Below are 23,285 nucleotides of genomic sequence, written 5' to 3' on the forward strand. Positions count from 1 at the left end.
GTAGATGAAAAAATTCATATTCAGGCCTTATTTCCCAGTTATTGCCTAACTTATTTTCTCTGACAGAATTTGCTTAGCAAGTAGGAACAACTACAACAATAAAGAACCATACAAATAGGAGTTGACATTTGTAGCAAAAGTGCTGATAGATCTTACCAGAGATTGATTTTTCCAAAGCTGCATTATTCTGTTCCACAAAACAAAGACTGAATAAAAATCAAGTCTTACATTGAAAAACAACAAGGTGATATATGAGACTAAGTTAGACCTTCTATACACACACACATACACACAATTTAACTATTTGTATTGTTAATTGAGATCTATGAGACAAAAGGGTCATAGTTATTAATTTACTTTTTGAAAATTGATCCATAAACCCTCAACAAATGTTTATTGAATAAAAAAAGAGGGGAGCTTGGATTAAACAGTTTTTTGTGGGGTTTTTCCTCTCATTAATCTTTTTAAATAATGTGTGTGTGTGTGTGTGTGTGTGTGTGTGTGTGTGTGTGTGTGTGTGTGTTTGACAGCACACATGGACAATTCTCAAAAGATGACAGAAGCAACTGTATACTCTTCAAAACTCCCTAAATGCCCCTGAAAAAAGAATATCAAAATCTCTTTCATTTAGTTTGCTCATGATTCACTGTATTTGAGGATTCATAACTTACATTAGTTCTAGGGGGAAAATGTCTTTCTCTCATTCTGTGTATTCTCTTTTTAAGGAATTCATATTAACTTTACCCCTCTTGTATCTCAGTTTCATCCTCAGTGAAGTTGAGATAACGGTAGAATTCACCGCTCAGGGTTATTTTGAGGACTAACGAGTTACTGCTGTACTTCGAACATGGATATAATTAATGAGGTGTAATGCTTAGCTACTTTTATCCAGACACGTTATGAAAATCTCCCTACAAAATACCGAATCAAAACTTACTATGCTGCGGTATTTTTGCTCAATGTTACGTAACACACTTTACAAAATTTCACATCCCACGCCCCGCCTCCTAACGACAACTGCAATTACAAAATCCGACCGTCTTCTCCAGTCTCCCCTCTGTAAACCTGCCATTTTCCGTCTCCGGTACCATCCCAGTTTAGAATTCACCCGGGAAATAATGAATGAACAGAGAGCTTGGTTTGCTTGTTTACATATAGTCCACGCAGCCTTCCGTTTAACTAGATCCAGCGGCCGTCTCCGGCAGCTAGGGAGGCGGAACAGGTACACGGTAATGCCTGGCCAGAGGAAGCCACACCCGGCCCCTGTACTGCCAGGCAAGGGCGACAGTGACCACCAGTCCCCGGCTGGGGGCAACGACCGGAAGTGCGGTCCTCCGGGGGCGGGGAATGGTGACCTAATGCGGAGCCGGGCAGCGGCCAATGGGAAGCGAGCGATCCCGCGTAAAGGGCGGAAGAGAAGAAGTCTGGTTCCGGACGCGGCCGCCGCCGCCGCCATCTGTCACCTCAGCTCCGGCACCAGCAGCCTGTCGCCTCTGCCCCACTGCCTGTCTCCTCGGCGGAGCCTGCTTCCCGGTCCTGCCACCTCTGTTCTGTTTTGGTCGCCAGCTGCTTCTCCCACATGGATCTGGTTGGAGTGGCATCCCCTGAGCCCGGGCCGGCAGCGGCCTGGGGACCCAGCAAGGTGAGTGGCTGTCGGGGCTGATGTACCTGCCTTAGTCACCGGGGCTGACCCTCTCGGAAGGCCTGGAGAGGGTGGCAGGCCCCGAGGAGGCTCCGCAGGCGGCTCGAGAGGTTCTGGGCGAGACCCCGGCCACCTCAGAAAGGGAGGAGAGGGCGGGCGGCGGGGCTGCCGCAGCGGGGAAGGAGAGGCAGGGACGGGGCGCTGGTTAGTGGGACCCTGGGTGGTTTGGAGCCTCTGCCTAGTTCTGTACCTTGATTTATGAACCTCTGTAGCGTATATTTGAGGAGGACTCGCTTAGAGACGCTGACATTTGAGAGAAAGCAAGCCCCAACTTGTTTTCCACGGGCTAAGTGAGTCAGCCCAATTACACACAAAAAGCCGGACAGAAGGGTGGTTAGGAAGCTGTTTCCTTAACTTGGCAAGTGTGGTTATCCTGCTTCGGCAGTTACTTGTTTTTGAAGTAGTAAGAGATAAATACAGGCGCACCCTCTCTCCCCTACTCTAATGTTTACATACTGCAAGACGGTTATGAATTCTCATCTGCTTGGGCTTTAACGTTTAAGCTTTTTCCTGTAATGTCTAAGTATAATGTTTATTTCACATTTCACATTTGGATTCTGGTTTCAGGCTGCTCCTTTTCATGATACTTTCATTAGAAGAATGAAAAGACTCTTCTGCCACTTGTGGAGGGTTTGCTTGAAAGCACAAGTGCTTCAATAGGGATTTTTGTGTTCCTCAAATTAAAGTAGTGAAGGAATCCACTCTTTTAGCTTCATAATTGTTCTTTTTTTAATCTAATGGACATGTGACCATATATTAATTTAAGGTGTACAACATAATGATTTGATATATGTATATATTAAACAAAATGCTCACTACAGTAAGTCTAGTTAATATACAGGATTACAAATTTTTGTTTCTTGTGATGAGAACTTTTAAGATTTACTTTCTTAACAACTTTCAAATATGCAATACAGTATTGTTAACTGTAGTCATCAAGTTGTACATTACATCCTCATGACTTTTTTTTTTTTTGTAACTGAAAATTTCTACCTTTTGACCAGCTTCATCCATTTCACCCACTGAACATTTGTTCGATTTAAAGGGTCACTTGTTAATCTCATTGGCTGTTTAGACTAGATGTTAACAGAAAGTGGGGGAAATAGCCATTAAGTAAAGGGAATTTTTATAAAAGTTCTCATACAACCACAGGGAGAATTCTCAGATATTCCACTGGCAAATGTGGTTACATCTATGTGTTACTTTGTGTATTTTTTTCTATTAAGGCCTTGTTTACAAGACCAAGATCAGTAGACCTGAAAGGATGAAATCAGAAGAGAGATACTAATAGATATATCCTTACATGTTAAATTCCTCCAGTTAAGCATCTATAAAAGCTTGTGAAAATGTCAACTGAGACAAAGTTTGTTCAGAATACCTAACTTCACAACAAATTTCACTTACAAAATCAATTCAGTAATAAAATATTTGTCATCAGTCATATTTTCATTTACGTGTTCACCATCAGAACTATAAAATTTCATTTTCATCTTTTAACAAGAATATCATCCTGGGGTTTATTGATGCTCCAATGGGAAGACAGCATTTTCATAGGCAAAACAATTAGATGTTGTAAGTATCGCTTAATCCTTTCCTTCTCTAACTTCTTGGAAAAGTAAAGTGATTATAGAAGCCTACATGGAGGAGTGGAGATTTGAGAAAAGTCTTGGAAAATGGAAAGAATGTTAAAGGCCAGTGATTCTCAAAACTTTTCCATCAGGACTTCTTTACAGTCTTAAAATACTATTGAGGACCCCAAAGAACTTTTGTTTATATTGATAAAATCTATTGATATTTGTCATATCAAATTAAAACTGAGATGTTGAAAATGTTTATCAAGTGATCTAAGTCATTATGTTAATATAAATAACATTTTTCTGTTTTGAAAAATCTATTTTCCAAAACAAAAATAGTGAAGACTAGTATTGTTTTGTATTTTTGTAAATCGCTTTAATGTCTGACGTGATAGCAGACAGCTGGATTCTCATAGCCCCTTTTCACTTCAGTCTGTTGCAGTACGTATTAGTTGAAGTAGACAAAGTAAGTCCATCCTCACAGATATGTAGATTATAGCAGGTAATCAAAGCAAAACTGCGTTAATCTCTAAAACTGTGCATTTATATCTTAAACCTACTATCTTAGAAAATTTTGGAAAACACAAGAATACACGTGCACACATTCAAGTGGCCACTAGAGTGCTGTGATTGTATCTGATACAGACTGGAAAACCCCACACCATGCCCCTGAGAGAATGAGAGTGGAAAAACAAAGAGTATCGTAGAACTATCATGAGAATAATTTTGACCTTTTAGACACCCTGAAAGGGACTTGGGGTTTGCAGTTATAAAACGCCAAACTGCTATTATGAACAAAGAATTTTAGGGAATATTTCAAGAAGGGAGAATTGACAAAATGTAGGCAAAAGGGAGGAAGTGTGTGGCTCTGTTGGAAAGAGCTGTAACAAATGGATTAGTGGTCTTCCTCAAAACTAGCGAAGTCGCCAAAAACAAGGACAGTCTGAGAAACTCACAGCCAAGAGGAGCCTAAGGAGACGTGATGACTAAATGCCATACAGTATCCTGGATGGTATCCTGGAATAGAAAAGGGACATAAGGGGAAAACTAAGGAAATCTGAATGAAGTATGGACTTTATTTAATCATAATGTATTGGTTCATTAATTGTGATAAATGTATAATATTAATACAGGGAAACTGGGTATAGGGTATTTGGGAATGCTATACTATCTTTGTGATTTTTCTGTAAATCTTAAAGTACTCTAAAATTGAAAGTTTAAAAAAAAATAGTGCTGTTCTGTAGACCCAGATCACTTTTTGCGGAGATCCTTGTCTTGAGAAGTAAAATTACCTGCTTAAATATTTTGCTTACCTTATGTCTTCTAGCTGCACGAGCAGAAAAGGAACCTTCCTGTGGGTTACAATTCTCTTCAGTTGCTTCAAGTTGAGGCCTGAATTTTTGTTATTATGTGCCTCCTTCATGTTTTCTGGTTTTTTAGTTTGCTTGATTCTTTCCACATAGTTGTGTGCAGTAAAACCTTTTTTTAAAAAAAGTGGGGGGGGGGGCGGATAGGGAAATAGCTCATTGGTAGAGTGCATATTTAACATGCACAAGGTCCTGGGTTCAATCCCCAGTACCTCCATTAAAAAAAAGAAGTGGGATAGGCTTCTAGGGGTGCATCTTTAGGGGTAGAAGGAAGGGGAATGATTTCCCTCTAATCTGCAGCCAGCCAGGTGTGGGAGAAGTGGGAGTAGTGAAGACCCCAGGTTGCTGAGTTTAGTGGTGGCAGTTTCCCAGAGGAAGGGAAAACAGGATGGGTCAGGGGTCTTCAGAAACAAGAAAGAATCAGGGAGCTGGTTATGGGCTTGATAGATGTCATTGAAAGCAGAATAACCTACTGGAAAGGATTGTGTGGAGTTTCCCATCAGACCTTGTTGCAGTGGGCAGTTTGTGTTGATGTTGGGAGTAGCGGGAACTGACGTTGGTCACTAGGATAGAGCATGATGATGAAGGGCCTTTTACTTTTATCTCCTTAGATTTATTATTTTTTGAACATTTGACAGAGTTTCTCTATTTCTGAAGAGTGTTTGATTTACTGAAGAGTTGCAAGAGGATGACAGGATTCCCCTACACCGCCCTGTGGTGCCCATTCGTAGGAGCCCCCAGTACATTTTCTGAGCCCCCCTCCGGGTAGGGAGCTGCTTTTGCCGTGGAGGACTGCCCCTGCCCGGCAGCTGTCCCTCACAGCCCGAAGCCTTTTATGGAGGGACAGCTGGGCTACTGGTTTGAAGAGTTTGGGTTTGATTTCAAAATACTGACATTGTCAAACTTTCAGTTTTTCTTTACCTCACCCAAGGAGATTGCCTCAGTGTGAGGTGGCCCGGCGGAGCTGGTCGGCGAGGTGCAGGGAAGTGCAGCCCTGGGGTCTAAGGCTCCGAGGAGCAAGACCAGTAGGAGGGGGCACCTCTGGTGTCGTGGTGCTCTCTGCGTGTTTCCTTTTCTGAGTCATTCTCTCTTGGCAGTAGGGAGACCTCTGCCTCAAAATGACACAGTTACTGCCTGCCATTTTTGCCTCTCTGAGGGATTTTTAGCTGATATTTAACACCTTAGTAGAACTGACTGCTGGCAAGAGACGGGAAGCATCAGAAGTGGGTGGGCAAAGGGGCTAACTTCACGATGGAGAAAAGGACTTTAAAATAGGAGGGATGTAGAAAGGCGCCAGACCTCCACAGCCTAGGGGCAACCTGGCAGTTCCATGAAGTATCTCCAGGTTTCCTTTTGGTATATGTTGTTCAGTAAATGAATGAATGCCTCATTATGTCTGAAGCCCTATGCTGGACTCTGGGAATGAGAAGACCGGGCCCTTCAAGGGGATCTTGCTGGGTTGTGGCTGATGTATTAACCGTCCAACAGTGGTATGGAGAGATAAAGGAAAGGAGCTAATTTTGTCTAAACAACTGAGATAATCTTACGGGAGAGGTGACATTTAATTGGGGGAAATAGAGCAAAAGAGAATCCGTGAAGGCATGGAGGGGTAAAAGTATGCCATGTTTGGCATGTAATTAGTGTTGCCAGAGCATAGACAGGTGAGAGTCAAGACTGGAAGGATAAGTTAGGTCATTTGTGAAGGGCATTTCTTGCTGAGAAATTTGGATTTCAGACTGCAGGTGGTACAGCAGCTTGCTTCTCATACCCCAAGACAAGGTGATTAAGGAAGCAAAATTAAGTATAGCAAAATACTGAGAGTACAGCCTCTTAAGTCCTGCTGCCTTGGTTCAAATCTCAGCACTTCCAACTTGAGTGAAAAAACTTTTCTGTCTCAGTTTCTGAATCTATAAAATAGGGGTGACATTGCAACTATTCCAGTGTATGACTTAATCTATGTAAGTTAGGTATGTTCACCCAATATAGTGAACAGTGGTGTCTTACTACTATTAGTCATTGCAGAATGTGATGACAATTCTGAGCTAGAGAATAGAGTAATTTGCCTTTTGGAACCTGGACTTTGATCAGACCAAGCATTTCTAGGCGAAGAGGCAAGCGTTTTTCTTCTCCCCAGAGAACATCAAAGGATGTCAGCAGAGTCGTGTGGCCAGTAGATTAGCTATATTCTCCATATTCCAGAGAACTTTAAGATTCCAGACCTCAAAACGCTCACCAGGAGAGTGCCCAGTTCCTGACAAGTTCTGAGTCAGTGAAAGTCACACCTTGAGGAAACCTCCCTGTGGTCCCCAGGTCTGGCACTAGACAAAGCTGGAACAATTCTGCCGTAGGCTAGTAGAAATATGTGCTGGGGCTGGGTGCATCTCAGCAGTCTCAGGGTGAGACGAGGTAAAACCTGATTCTGATTCATTAGGCATAACTCTAATTATCATTGATCTCCCTTACGTGCTCCACCCTAACAATCTGAACCAAGTAGATTCCCAAACCTCAACATTATGGAACGTGATCAAGGGTCAGTTGCTCAGTTATCTCTGAGAGTCACCCCAGCAGGCCCTTAAATAGAGGACCTGTACTGGCTAAACTTGCTTAAACAATTTTATGGCTAAAATACATGCCATCATATGCTGTATTCTAAATTGGACTCACAGTAGTCGTTAAGAAATAAGTTTGGACTTGATCCTAAAGGCAGTGAGAAACATTAAAACAATAAAAGAGGGTTTGTTTGTTTGTTTGTTTTAAAGAACTTTAAGTAAGGAAACCGAACCAATCAGATCTGCAGTTTAGAAAAACCATTGTGTTGTGGTGTGAAAACAAACAGAACCAGAAGCAGAAAGACTAATTAGAAGGTTCTTAAGTAGCCCAGTGGTGGGAGGAGGATAACTTGAAAGGGGGATAGAGATCTGGGCAAGTGCAAGAAATACTTAGATATCTTATTCAGTATTAATGGTCTTAACCACTAGACTATCAAATGGAATCATTTGCTGCTGCTAAGTAAAGCCTGCCCCCTCAAAAATTAGGAATTGTGAAGTAAACACACGGTTTGTATGTATTTCAAGAGGACTGAGATAGTGATTCCTTTAAGGAGGGCCAACTGGCTGGCCACTCTGGAAGAGTTTCACAGAATATTACTTTGCTCTGGTAGTGTTGTTTCAAGAATCTATTTCTCAGCTTCAGAAGTTCAGAAATACAGGGTTCATTGTTTGCCATTGCTGGTTTTGTTTTAGCATATACCAAGATGTCCTGAGAGGGACTGACACTGACACACACTTTTTACATGTAGAAGACTTACTGCTTAAATTAGGATGAAGTATAACTTCTCAGTGGGCTTTGAATTGTGTTAGTTGGTGTAGTCTGTTCCTATGAGAAGCGAGATTATAAGCAGAAGATTGCTTGGTGAGCATGGAATCAGAACGGGGGCATTACATGAACTCATTGGCTAGTCAGGTGATGCTAGAGTAGCCTGGTGCTTTCCTCCAACTGTAAGAACACACCCACCAAACAGGCTAGACAGTGTTCTTGACTGTCTTGGTTTAGGTTTATCTTTGAGTAGATTTGAGCTGGGAGATATTTTTACTTTTGAGATGATTTCTGCAAAAAGGTAGTCATTCATTTTGCATTGATTTAACTAGTCTAATTCTCAAAAGATAACCTTATTTCCAAGCTTGGAAGGTACTTTAATTTCATTATTATGAGTTGAGTTGCCCTTTTTTTTTCTTTTTTAATAGTGTCCATGGGCTACTCCTCAAAATACAATGTCTTGTTCTCTGGCTGATGTAATGAGTGAACAGTTGGCTAAAGAATTGCAGTTAGAAGAAGAAGCTGCTGCTTTTCCTGAAGTTGTGTAAGTAAAATTCACAAAATCTATTTTGTCTAGCAGCTTACTGTATCAAAGTCTTAGGATTTGATTAGTGATTGCCATGACAAATGATTAAGAAATACATTTAGAAGAGCAGAGCAGTAAAAAGAGCACCATATTGGGAATTCATGATACTTGGGTTTCGGACTTGATTCTGTGACTAGTTTTCAGTATTCTCTTGGGCAGACCACTCTGTTTCTCAGGGTTTTCGTTATTGCAACAGTTGAACTGCATTTTCTCCCAGTGAACGAATAATGAAGTAGGGTACAATTTTGATCAAAAGTTTGCAGTTTATCTTTTCATATATGTATCTCTCCTTTGATCGGAACACAGAACAGGTGAGTTCCGGGCCTCAGCTTGGTTCGTGTTACAGGCCCTTTAGCTTGCAGCTCTCTTGATCCTAGCTGGTGCTCTTGCAGGTGCCAGCCATCGGCCAGAGGGCAGCCGGGCGGGAGAGGGGGAACGGTTTGGTAAAGTTCTTTCTCATGTTTCTTTAATATAGTTTAATACGGAAAAGGCACATCCCACTCAGAACTGGTAGCATCTGTTTACACAAGCACATTATATTAGTCTACATTGCCTTATTTTGAATAGTGTTGCTGACGGACCATTTATTACTGGAGAAAACACTGATACCTCCAGTGACCTCATGCTGGCTCAGATGCTACAGATGGAATTTGACAGAGAATATGATGCACAGCTTAGGCGTGAAGAAAAAAAATTCAATGGAGATAGCAAAGGTACTATGACCTCATTGTGACATCTCCATGGGGTGGTCAGAGTGCTTGTAATGTACTCCTAAATACATCTTACACTATTTTTGCCTTTTAAGTTTCCATTTCCTTTGAAAATTATCGAAAAGTACATCCTTATGAAGACAGTGATAGCTCTGAAGATGAGGTTGACTGGCAGGATACTCGTGATGATCCCTACAGACCAGGTATCGATGCTTTTACTTTCCGGGAGCACAGACTGGGGACAGAGGAAAACTTAAGTTTCCAGTGATTCCTTGTATTTTAAATTTATCTTTGAATCTCATTTGGTAACTTACAATTAGATTCAGATATCTTTTTCAGACAATATTGAATGCAGCGATTTAGTGTTTGCTATTTTTACATACTTGGCTTGTCTTAATCAACTTTAGCAAAACCAGTTCCTACTCCCAAAAAGGGTTTTATTGGAAAAGGAAAAGACATCACCACCAAGCATGATGAAGTAGTATGTGGGAGAAAGAATACAGCCAGAATGGAAAATGTAAGTTACAGGAAGTATTACTCTGAATTGGAAGTTTTATTAGAATAAGTTAAAAACATAGAATTCTAAATACAGTATCTTAAATCTCTAAAAATACCCTTCATCCTTTCCAAAGATATTTCAGATGACAATATAGCAATACCATGAAAACTCAGCGACTAGTGCAAATGCAGTGTACCTTAGAATAAAATTCTACAACAACGTTGAGAAAGCTAGTTTGATTTACATTGATTCTAAAATTAAGAAATAGTTCTTAATGAAAGTAACGTTTACTTTTCAGCATATTGTTTTCCATAAAATACCCAAGAAACAGATAGCAGTGGTGATTGGGGGTTAAGAATTGGGAGATAAAAATACTTTCTACTATGTACCCTTTTATACATTTGAATTTTTTACCTTGTGTCTGAACCACCCCTGCAAAATCGGAAACAAAATGTAATTTTTTTAAAATAAAAGAGAAAAAGAAAAGATAGCATTTTTTCCTCTTTTGTAAATATTGTGGTTAATATAAAACATTTAGACTTTAGAACACAAGTACTTAAGTAAACATATTACTGAATCCTAGAAATAGTCCAGACCTGACTCTAGAACAACCCTGTCCAACAGAACTTTCTGTGGTAATAGAAATGTTCTGTATTTGTGCTATCTAATGTGGTAGCTATTTTTGACAATTGAGTGCTTGTAATTTGGGTGTTACAACTGAGGAACTGAATTTTTAATTTTATTTTAATTAATTTAAATTTAAATATCCACATGTGGCTAGTGGCTTCCATATTGGACATAACTGTCACGGTGTGGGCATGGCTTCCTATTTTAACCCACTCTTCAAAAATAATTATGAAATTGTATTTTTTTGGTAAGATTGGTATGATTTCAAAATACAGTGTATCCTTTGTCTGATATGAAAGCAAGTGAGTTATTTTTCCCTCTGTAATACCTTTGAGTTCTGTTCAGCATTATCATCTACTGAGTTGGAAACCTGTTCCAAGTAAAGATTGATTTTCTCATTGTTTTTTGTTTTTACTGCCCCCATTTTAAAGTATTCAGATGCGAATTTTTCTTCCTTTTGGTAGTTTGCACCTGGGTTTCAGGTAGGAGATGGAATTGGAATGGATTTAAAACTATCAAACCATGTTTTCAATGCTTTAAAACAACATGCCTACTCAGAAGAACGTCGAAGTGCCCGCCTCCATGAGAAGAAAGAGCATTCTACTGCAGTAAGTAGTCCTACAGTTTTGTTTTTTTATGGAAAGATGCATATTAGAAAACTTCATGTTTCATTTTTTTTTCATGAAATTGACTCTTTAAACCAAAGATTTAAGTAAAACCCAAGTAGCTTTGCCATTAACTTTTTAGGTTTAATGTAATGGTTGTTAATCACTTATTCAAAATTAACATTTCAGTGTTCATAATTAATTTGGACTGTATAGTTTACATTGCATATGAAAAATTGTTTCCTGTTATGACAGATTATAACATAATAGTTTATAATATTCTAATTAATGAAGATAGTATCTAATATCTTGAGAATAACTTTTAAACCTTTAGAAAAACAAACTAATGTAAGTACACTAGGAGAGCTGTTTAAACTTTGGGGAGAAATTTTAACTAAGTTAGCATCTGAATTTTGATGGTTCTTTTAGATACTCACTTTCAAAGACGTTGAGTTATAAGAATGAAGTGTGTCTTGACAGCAGTCTTTTAAGAGCCTGTTATGTATACATCTAGGTAAATTAAATAATAGAGGTTGAAAAAGTATATATTTTAAATGTTAGGTGTTAGAAATGGCTCAGAAAATGTTTTGTTACTACCATTTTCACTGATAGTGCCGTATCTTTTGCAGGAAAAAGCAGTTGATCCTAAGACACGCTTACTTATGTATAAAATGGTCAACTCGGGAATGTTGGAGACAATCACTGGCTGTATTAGTACAGGAAAGGAATCTGTGGTCTTTCATGCGTATGGAGGGAGGTAAATGAGCAAAATACTACGTATCAACAAAAGCTTAGTCCCTTCTCACTGATACCAAAGGATTTACAAGAAATCAAAGTTCATCCTGCATGGCTAACATTTATTTTTAAAGCGTTATTGTTGGAAGTCTAGGCAATATAGAGACGTATAAAGAAAAACACAATCATTCCAATGCTACCACCCAGAGAAAACCATTCATTTTGTGTAGACTCTTCCAGACTTTTTTCTATGAATATATTATTTTTTACATTATTGTGATCATACTGTATCATACAGGCAGATGTACGTGTCATAGCAAAATTTGAACCTGAGTTTGACTCAAACCCCACATATTTCCACTATGGTACCCTTTGGTACCAGGTTGGGGGGGCCCATACTTAGATCAGTTACCAATCTCCCCACTTATAACACTGATCTTTACTTTAAGAAATACTAGCTTTAAATAATGCTTGCATTATTTAAGGATATGTCTTTAAAGATCTTACGCCATTTTAGATCTTACTCACTTTACTTTTGTTACAAGTGTTGAGGAAAGGATGGCATGAGGAAGAGAAACATTTATAAACATGGAGCCTGTTCAAAGAACGTGCTTAAGCCAAGACTATGAAGTCACCAGGTTACTTAGCTTTGAAGTCTTACTAGTTGAGCAAGGCTTACTAGCTCAGCTATTCCTTTACCTTAACATTGTTTTTAAACACAAGTGTTAAAATAGATTACAGATTATTCCAGTTTTTTTCTTTTCAGGTTTAGAAGGTATTTATTATATTCTTAAGGGGATTCAAATAATTATTGGTCAAGTCCTTTCCTTTGGTTTTCTTAACTATTTAACTAGTCTCCCTTTCTAGATAAGATGTGTACATATAATCAGGTATCGAATTATACTAATTTGTGAAATGAAAGTGATAAAAATGAATGTTAGGATAAAATGTCTCTACATTTTTTAAGCAATGTGATCTGGAGCAATTTACTAAACTTCATTTAAAAACTGACCCTCACCTCATAGGATTTTTGGGGGGTAAGTGAGATTATATTTGCTAATAAACATTTATTTCTTTCTGGCTTTAAGCTCTGCTGCCCTCTTTCCAAATTCAATTGATGGTTCCCTGAGACCAGGCAAATATAACTTAGTAGCACAAATTATTTTAAAATAAAAGGTTTCTCATGGTAGAAATTAAAACTGTAGAGAAAGAATTAAAATGAAAGTAGCCTTCATTTTACCAGCTCTCACCCCACAGGTTTTTCCTCTAAAGGTAACCACTATGAATAGTTTTTAGTGTAGTCTTCCAGAAATTCTTAGGCATATACTTCTTATTTTGTTTATACAAAAGAGATTATATTCTGCATTCAGCATCTTCATTTTTCAATCAATGTATCTTAGATCCTTCTATGATACTAGTTTATATCCTGCTATTTTTTTTTAGTAGGATATTCCGTTGTGTTAATATACAAGACTGTCATTGTACATATACCTTGGTGTGCTTTTGCAAATACATCCTTAAGCTAAATTCCCAACACTTGAAATTGCTGGAGCAAAGACTACATGCATTTTTTTCCTCTTTCTGTTAAGTAGTGGAAGGCCTTATTGAATGGAGAGTACCAGATTTTGCTCCCTATTGGGCCTCTGAGCTGGCTATTTTAGCAAGCAGTGTTTCTTGATTTCTTTTATTTATTAACATTAAAAAAAATTTTTTTGTATGTCACACCAAAAGACCAGAAATCTTGAATTTGTGTTTATCTTTTGATGGTAGGGTAAATCCAGTTTTCCCTATGAGCTGGTCAAATCTGCAGGTTGCATACATTCTAAATGTCAGGAGGTGTTGCCAAATTGCCCTATGAAAAGGTTAACCAATTTATGCTACCACCAGCAGTCTGAGCCTGTTTCCTGCATCCTTTATCAGTGCCTGGTCTTATCAAAGTTAATTTTTTTTTGTCAGTATAAAAGATGAAAAGTACCTTTTTGATATTTTGGTGTGCATTTATTTCATTATGATTAAGCTTGTATGTTTTTGTATTTTGTTTTCAAATGTGTTGGCCACTTGAGTTTCTTATTCTTGTCAGTTGCCTTTGTTTATCCTTTGTCCATTTTCTGTTATCCTTAATGATACTTTGATATAATGAATGAGCTCCCTTTCCTTCTGATGGAATTGGTACTGTAATCTGTACTTTGGCATTTGTAAACTAGCAAAGCCAGAGAGCATTTAGCTTTCAACAACTAAGAGTAAACATTTTTTAAAGTTTATGTTAGTAGTTTTCTGTGCTACATAACATATTACCACAGATTTAGCAATTTAAAACAACACCTGTTTATTATCTCATAGTTCCTATTGATCAGACATTCAGGCAGGCACGGTTTAGCTGGGTTCTCCTCTCAGGGTGTCACAGGGCTGCATTCTCGGTGTTGACTGGGCAGCATTCCTTTCTGGAGCATGGGGTCCTCTTCCCCTGGCACAGTTCAGTTCCTTGCAGCTGTGGGATAGAGGTCTCCACTTTCTGGTTGGCTGTCAGCCAGGGGCTGCTCTCAGCTCCTAGAGGCCCCTGCAGCTCCTGGTCATGTAGCCCTTTCATACAGCAGGTTGCTTCTTTAAAACCAGCAGGAGAATCTCTCCCTTCAGTCTACTGAGTCTTAGACAATGGAGTATAATTTTGGGAACACTGTACCATCACCTTTGCCAGATAACATAAGCTAATCAAGGGAGTGGCTACCCCACCCACACTCAGAGGGAGGGGATTTTACAGGTGTGTACCCCGCGGGCTGGGAGCTGGGGGCCATTTTAGGTTCTGCCTGCCACAGAGCTGTTTGGGTTCAGTCACTTTCAGGTTGGCCAAATAATCAACAGTTACTTGAATAGTAACATGTGCTAGATTTCTCAGGGAATAAATGTATAACACGTTTCCTACTTGCAAAGAGCTTATGGTATAGCAGAGAGGAAAGCATTCCAGTAAGAACTCTTATGGTCAATAAAAAAATAATTACATAATAGAACACACAGACGACAAATGAGACCTTGGGAGAGAAATGGAGGATAGAACACGATCATTGCCAGTCACTTTCTGGGAGGAGGTCATGATGAAGTTGGACCTCAACCTGGATTTTAAAAATAGGTTAAAAAGACAAAACAAAACAAAACAAAAAACAGTATTTAATACAAAAAGCAAGTTGCAGAATATATACAGTGTACCATCTATTTAAGTTTTTAAAGTTACACAGAATGTAACTTGTATGGTTTTTTTAAATAGATGCTCATGTTTGTGGATACTTACATATGTATCTTTTTAAAAAGACTAGGAAGATAATGTTCATGATCCTGATTGTCTCAGAAGAGGTGGAATGGGGAATGAAACTAGATAAAGCTATAGAGTTTAATTTTTTTTTTTAAAGAGGCTGAGAATGGGAGGATTGAAGTTCAGGCAATGAGACTGGACAGTGAGGAGATTAGAAGGTATATATTTGGAGGTAATAAAATACAAAGTTATATAAGCAAACCAGAAATTGGTAAGGAGGACCTTAAAACCTAGGCAGAGGAATGTGTGATTTACTGAGAAGGGAGTTTTTTAATAGGAGAATGACAAGATGAATTTTGTAAATTAGACTCTGTCCTAGAAACCTTCCAAGTCAGGGATCTCCTAAGTGGTATTCTTGATAGGGCCTCTCTACTATGGTTAAAACTATTTCAGTTTATCATCTCAAAGTCCAAAGATGTCTATAACATCTTTAAATTATTAGGAATTTCTTCCTCATATAGAATAATCTGTCTCCCTGAAAATTGATTCCATCGTCATTAAATGAAGATTATATTATGGATTGTTGAGGACTAGTTGACAGTTTTTTGAAAGTGTATTTTATTTAAAAAGCTAAAACCTAAGGTTTTATTAAAACCTCAAACTTGAAGCCTTTAAAAAAAAAACAACTAAAGCTTGACATTCTCAGAGAAGGTAGATCTACTTTCATGTCATAAAATCTTTATTTTGAAATTGTCTTGTTGCCTGGCAATTTATATTGACTTAATGTTTGTTTCTTCTGCTTAGCATGGAGGATGAAAAGGAAGATAGTAAAGTTATACCTACAGAATGTGCCATCAAGGTATTTAAAACAACCCTTAATGAGTTTAAGAATCGTGACAAATATATTAAAGATGATTTCAGGTTTAAAGATCGCTTCAGTAAACTAAATCCACGTAAGATCATCCGCATGTGGGCAGAAAAAGAAATGCACAATCTCACAAGGTAAAGACAATCAATGTGCTAGAAGCCATCTTGGGTAATTACCTTTCTGTATGAGGCCTCCTAGCCAGGCAGAAAAATCCATGCTTGCTTTTAAGTTCATTTATAGACGATATGAAAGGCATTGAAATTCCCATGTTTAAGGAGAGTTTCTGTAAGAAAACATTTCCATGCCTACAACTTGAATTCATACTTGTACGATGAAAAAGCCATTTTGTTTTCTCTTTTTCCTCAGTAAACTTTGAGGGTAATTAATCACTTTCTGCTTAAGAGATTTTGTCACATGTCTAAACACTGCCTTTTTCATCATCTTCCAATTAGGCATGTTATAAATAATGATTTCCTTTTTTGTTTCAAGAAATGTTTATTCCATCTGATATTCATTAGTTTAGTGAGGGCAGGGTTTTACTAGTCAAATTGCATTTTGTTTTCATTTATTAGACTTGTTTCTCAATTCTCTAAGCAGAATTTATCAAGGAATTTGTTTTGTCAACGAAGAAATTGAGTAATCTTTCTTATTTATAAATCTTCCCATATTTTAACTATTAAAAGCTTAATTTTAGTTTACTCTTCCTAAATATGTTTGCTTTCAAAAGTAATTATCCACATTTATTCATTGCAGAAGTCTACTTAGTAGAATTTCTAATTAGAATAATTTCCTAAGAGGTCTTGCTGCCCTCCAGTCTCTTTTCTGTGTTACTAAGATGTCATCCCTGCCTTTCTTAAAAAATTTTCAGCAGCTCCCATAGTCTTCAGTGTAAAGTTCGAAGTCACTTTGTGATGTGGAGCCTGCCTTTCCCTGTAGCCGCAGCCCACACGGCCTGTCGTCCTACACACGATCCAGCCGTGGTGATTTACACTCGCTCCCCAAGGGGGCGCTGCTCTTGAGCACCTCTGTGCACTTCCACAGTAGCGTGCAGCCTTAGACCAGCATTGCCCCACAGTTTTTTTGTTTTGTTTCTTTTGGTTTGGTTTTTTGTTTGTTTGGGGGTGGGGAGGGGGCTAATTAGGTTTTATGTCTTTTATTTTTAGTGGAAGTATTGGTGATTGAACTCAGGACCTTGTGCATGCTAGGCATATGCTCTACCACTGAGCTATACCTGCCCCACCCCCCCAACACACAATTTTCATCTGGCTAATTCCTGTTTGCCCACTTCTTCCTTGATGCCTTGTGGTCCCACCTCTGCCAGGTACCAGCATTGCACTGTAATCATCTCACTTGTCTGTCGTGTTCACCAGGCCACAGGCTCTGAGAGGAGAAAGATTATCTTACTGTTTTTGCATTCCAACATTCCCCACAGTAGAACATAGTGCCAGCTCGTTGCAGGCCCTCTGTAGATATTTGTTGAATAAGTGAAATAGTCTCTCCTTCTGATCTTTACATCCTTAATCATTTCTTTTTGCATAGAATGCAGAGAGCTGGAATTCCTTGTCCTACAGTTGTACTGCTCAAGAAACACATTTTAGTTATGTCTTTCATTGGCCATGATCAAGTTCCAGCCCCTAAATTAAAAGAAGTAAAGCTCAATAGTGAAGAAATGAAAGAAGCCTACTATCAAACTCTTCGTGTAAGTTGTGCCTTTCAGAGCATGCACACACCAACTTTTTAAAAATTTCTTCTAAACTGAAAAAAAAGTCCTAAATTTAAGGTGATGTAACAAGGACAAACTGAAGTTTGTGAACAAATGTTAATATGAAGAGTCGTCTTTATATCAATATGCGTGTGTCTTGAGTTGTTTTAGAAAAAATCATAGACCAGTGGAGCAAGCGAAGCCATTAGTGATGTGGGAGCCTGAAGCTGTTGTTTATAAAACTTTATTAAATAAATTTGACACTAGTATGTTTAGCAAATACAGTGCCTCACTGGTTTGTTTGCCTTCTTGAATGTTGTAGCTCTAAAAGAGAAGGAAATACTTTTCCTGCTGGGAAATGAGAGGGAAGCAGATTTGGTCTCAATATAAGAAAGTGATGATGAAAACAAAACAAGATGGCAAGGAGTGGTTTCTCCATCTGTGCAGGTGTTAGAGATGGAAGGCACATGTCCAGAGTCCTGAGGAAGCCCTTTGTGCTTCGGACAGCAACTGAATTCAGTCTGAGGTCCTTCTAGCTTAAGAAAATGCTCTAATTTTGTTGTTATTCCTCTCTGTTGTCTTAACTGAACAATGGAGAAACATGTTTTTGTTTACACAGTCTCTGCATGGAGCGCTCATGCCATGCAGCGGTTGATGTGAATATGAGCATGTCATCAAATTAATTTTTTAAGATACAGCTAAAGAGAGAATCTACCTGTCTCTACCTCCAGTAGGAAAACACGCAGGGGAAATCCAGCCTACTCCTCTGGCTGCTCTTGGCGGTGGGGTGGCTGGGCAGAGACGAGGTGGTGATGTTCTCTTCCTGTTTGGTTCTATTAAGGCTGGGAAACGAAGCACTCATGCTGATTGCTACCACAAGGCTGGGGCTCACCGCCCGTAGTGAATATATAATGCCACTTAATTTATAAGAATCTCTTTCCCACTATGTCTGGCAGGAGGAACTTCTTACCTTGGAGTTGTATACACCCCATAGAGGTCTCAGTGGGACATTTGCCCTTTTATGAAGGGTAAGCCTAGGTCCCCTGGTTAGTGACCACAGCTCTCTTACTCATATGGGAATCTAGGTCTGCCCTTTGACCTCCTGATCTCACTGCTGTCACATGGACAGGGAAGTAGAGTGTCACACACTCACCCCTTCCATTGTCTCACTGTTCTCCCGCCTCCATTGACGGAGGGGAACGAAACACCCAGTCCTAGATTGTACAACAAAGAAGTAAGTTTTTTAACCTAATTTTGCCCATTCTGGAAAATATTGGTTGACAAAGGCATTTTAGTTGTGCAGGTAAATTAGAATTGTCCCTTCATTTCCTAAATGTCTGCCTTGCCCCCCACAGTTGATGCAGCAGCTGTATAACGAGTGTGCGCTGGTGCACGCCGACCTCAGTGAGTACAACATGCTGTGGCATGCTGGGAAGGTGAGGAGCACGTTTTCTTACTGTCCAGATTAAACGACTCAATGCAGATTACTGAAGGTAAAAGGATCACTGTATGCTCTGTATTTAATAGGTCTGGCTGATCGACGTCAGTCAGTCTGTAGAACCAACCCATCCTCACGGCCTGGAGTTCTTGTTCCGTGACTGTAGGAATGTCTCACAGGTAGGCTGTAAGCTAACTGTCTTTTTTATGGGCTATAACATTCAAATATTTTTCTCCCTCTGAGATAAATAAGATGACTGGATTCTTAGAAATTAAAGGAAGGGTTTAGTTACGGGTTGCTTGCAAGATTGCAGAGACAACGATCGATTTGTCAGATTTCATTTTTTGCAAGAATTGATTGCACGCCTCACATTTGACTGTTGAATTAAATTTCCAAGGGAGTAAATTTTTATTTTGGTTCTAAATATTTAAACAGCCAAGCAGACATTTAACACATGCACAGTGCTTTAAGAGAAGCTGGCCCGTAGTAAGCCTGCATGTTTACTGCCATTGTTATTGCATTAAACAGAGAATAGTGCCCTTAGTGGTGCAGTCTGACCACTGTTTCTGTGAGGCAGAGTAAACAGATTAGGGAAGGTAAAACTCAGTAATCACAGAGTTGGGGCACATTTGTTTGCCCTTTCTAAAGGAAATGAATTGTTAGCCACAGATCCAGATAGGAATGATCTTTCTGAATGGTAGAATAACTTCATTTTGGAAATACCTTCTGAGCCTCCTGGAAAATTTTAATTCACGGGATTTAGTGATTACTTTGAGTCTGCTATTCATTCAAAGCAATGCCAAACAATTTTTTATATTGCACTCATATTTATAGCTATGGAAGGTACAGTATGACAGACTAAATCCAGAAGGCAGCCCGGATGTGTGCGAGAGGACAGTGAGCAGAACCTGAATGCAGTTGAACTTGAATTGGGGCATCTGTGGCTTAAGAATTATGGAAGGATTTCACTAGTGTCTTACAAGTACACTGGTCCCTGTTTTTTCATTTCTAAGAGAACCTTGCTAATACCTCTTACTGACTTTCTTGTATTTCTTTACTAGTTTTTCCAGAAAGGAGGAGTAAAGGAAGCCCTCAGTGAACGAGAACTCTTCAACGCCGTTTCCGGCTTAAACATCTCGGCGGATAATGAAGCTGATTTCCTCGCTGAGGTAAGCATGGTAAGGCTAGTCTTCACTGTGCTGATAGTGCGGAACTGGATAGAGTGGTAACTAAAACCCAGAGCTAATTTTATCATCTCATCCCCTCAGAAACAAAATTAGAGATTTTTCTTTTCTTGAGACGTTTTTGGTCCTTTCCAGGCTCAAACCCTAGGATAAACATGATAGCAAAACACTTCTTCAAGGAGTTCGCCGTTTGGCTGAGATGGACAAATAAGACATTTCCAGTATATGCCTTTTCCTTCTGTTTATGAATGAAGAAGTTGATGAGTAAACACTCCGGGTGATACAAAAAGCAGTAACACATGGTCCCTGCCTTTAACTGAACATAAAAAGTCGGCAGTGGCCATCTTTGGAAACACCCAGTCATTACAATATGGATCTACAGAACCATAAAAAACCTCTCTCCAGGGAAAGTCTCCTAAAATTGAACAAAAACTGAAAAGTGAAACAGCAGCTAATTATTCCCAGGAACCTTCCAAAGCAGAGAATGATTGTAGTCTGTTCCAGAAATCCCCACTGTCACTTGAATTTGTCCAAAACTGTGCTGGAGCCTAAGGCCAGAAGAGAAGTAATGAAAATGGTAAATCCAGCCTCTAGCTCAGGACACTTGCTCAGTACAGTTACTCGGCGTTACTGTTGCTGAATCAACATTGGAATTTCCTGTTTCCTGTTCCCTGAAAGATTTGTAGAGTGTACGGTCAGACATATCTGATTCTAATTGCTAGCTTGATAAAGACACTCAATATTGACCCTGACAGTGTAATAAAGTAAAAAACGTACATGTATGTTTCATACCATAATACATGCATCACCCACTATGATATGTGTCACACACTGTAAGTCTAATTCAAGGCCGGTGTCCTTAGGAATAACCTAGTTTTAAGAGAGTAAAAGTACTAGTTCAATCTCAGCATGATTTCTGTCAAGGAGGAGTTTGACAAATGGATTCAACATATTAATTTTGTAGATAGAAGCTTTGGAGAAAATGAATGAAGATCATGTTCAGAAGAATGGAAGGAAAGCTGCTTCATTTTTGAAAGATGATGGAGGCCCGCCAGTCCTATATGATGAATAGCACTCATTCCCACTGCTTTCAGCGTTAACACAGCGGTGATTGTCAGCTGCCAGTGGCAAATGAAGTTATGGGTGACTTGAAATACCAAAACATGAGGAGCGTACAATGGTGCTTCTGTGCTTTTTTTCCCTTGTAACCCATATGCCAGGTGTGTGGAATTTTTAGGTCGGCATTGAGAGAATAAAATGTCACTACCTCTCTTGATATGAACAGGATAATATAATTCTTAACAGCTCCAGGTTATCTAGCGGAAATCAGCCTGATTTTACAGGATTTGTGGCATAAGATGTTTTGATGAGAATTTTTAACATTTCCAAATATGGGAGGAAGGGATGGATGTGTTTTCCAGGGGGGCTCTTATTACAACATACTTGCTTTTTTTCACCTCCCTGCTTTCTGTTGCATTTTTCCTCAAATATTTTATTGGCCAATATTAGCCCTTCTCAATTCTTTTTCCAGATTGTGACCATGACTCTAAAGGAAAATTTCTTCTCTTTAGTAGGTGATATAAATGGAAATTTGGTTTCAGAATGGCTGGCAGAAATAGACAAAGTACTTTTTATTGGTACATCATGAATATGAACTGAATTCTTCTTTTCCATAATCATATCCAAGGAAAGGCATCATACATTTCTGAAAGAAATAAATATATAAGTAATTCTTAACTATCCAAATTTTTAAAATTTAACTTTCAGCTTTTCTACGTTTAGGCGAAATGGTTAGGATGTAACTCATGGTGCAGCCGCTCTGCATTTATAATGAAAATGTCAATTATCTGGAAGAAGGACAGAATAGAATATTTAACAATGTTTGACATATTTTAATGAAATCAGTGAAACAAAGTCCAGTTTACAGTCACTCAAACTATATACTTATTGATTTTGAGACAAATAAAGCAAGCTAATTAGAAACATTAAATAATCAAATGATGAAACAGTATGTATAAAACAAGTTAGGTCCTAAATTAACCAACTAATTCAAACTATCTGGCCTCACTTTTAATAATTTTTAGTACTGTCACGATGCCACTTCTTAAAGCAGGCACTGTACTGGGGAGGTACTTTGTTAGGATTGAAGCTCATTAACTACAGCATAATCATTCCTCCTATTACTGTAGTCAGATTGGAATCACTAAAGACTTAACCTTTCTGTCTAGTAATAGAAAGTAAAAATCTAACATTATTTACACTTGAAAGTTTCTCCATTAAAATTATTTCAAAATGCCAAGTATGTTCTTTCTAGGAAAATACTTATTTTTGTTTAACTTTTAATTGCATTTCAGAGAAGTGTGATTTGGGGAGGATGCTCTTGCATTTCTGAAATGTTCACCATTCTGAAACATATATTTAGATGACTGGTGATTATTGGCTTTACAGAAATTTCAAAGAACTAATTTTTAAAACTAGTAACCATTAAAATTTTTTTGTTTTGTTTTCTGACATACTCTGTTTGATAAAGAACAGCAAACCATTGCTGTGTGGCATTCTTGGAGTGTGCTGTGAACATGCTTTTTAAGAAATTAAAAATGAAGAGATCATTTTAGAATTGGTTCTTTGTGTGGTTTCTTCCTGTTCCTTGAATTAACTTATGTCCTGACATGAAATTATCCCTTCTGTTTAAAATTAAACAGTGCTATTTGGAGCAGGTTTTTTCCCCCTTAACTTCCCATATTTAAATTTCACTTTTAAATGACCTACTTCACATTACAAATAGGTTTTTTCCCTTGGTATAGATCAGAGAGTAAATTTTTCACACAGTGGAAACAGACTATGGAAAATGTTGGTTTGCTAAATAAAGAAATTATATATATGGGAAAAAATGGAAATAAGGGTTTTTTTTGCCTCACTTTCATGGAAGTGGATATATGAATATGATTATTAATGATCAAAATAAGGAAGATTGTGGAGAGAATTTTTATTTCAACAAGATAATTTTTTCCAGTTTCCTTTTTATAAAAAAAAAATCAGTTTTTCTGCTTACAAAACTAATACAAGCATGCTCATTTAAATTTCAGTATTACAGAAATTCAGAAATGCTAAAGTAAAGGTCCTTTGTAT

The 23,285-nt window shown here is 38.4% G+C and overlaps 1 protein-coding gene across 1 annotated transcript; it reads left to right on the plus strand.

Annotated features, from left to right (window-relative positions):
- Positions 1-1,416: 1,416 nt before the first annotated feature.
- RIOK3 (RIO kinase 3) lies at positions 1,417-22,773 on the plus strand. Its single transcript, XM_010958047.3, has 13 exons — positions 1,417-1,642; positions 8,387-8,502; positions 9,112-9,257; positions 9,350-9,457; positions 9,662-9,771; positions 10,845-10,988; positions 11,615-11,742; positions 15,769-15,966; positions 17,372-17,531; positions 18,890-18,970; positions 19,062-19,151; positions 20,034-20,141; positions 21,121-22,773. The coding sequence occupies exons 1-13, from the start codon at positions 1,580-1,582 to the stop codon at positions 21,226-21,228; spliced, it is 1,560 nt and encodes a 519-aa protein (XP_010956349.1). The 5' UTR covers positions 1,417-1,579; the 3' UTR covers positions 21,229-22,773.
- Positions 22,774-23,285: the final 512 nt, after the last annotated feature.

This window comes from Camelus bactrianus, chromosome 24 (genome assembly GCF_048773025.1).
Source record: "Camelus bactrianus isolate YW-2024 breed Bactrian camel chromosome 24, ASM4877302v1, whole genome shotgun sequence".
Taxonomy (NCBI): domain Eukaryota; kingdom Metazoa; phylum Chordata; class Mammalia; order Artiodactyla; family Camelidae; genus Camelus; species Camelus bactrianus.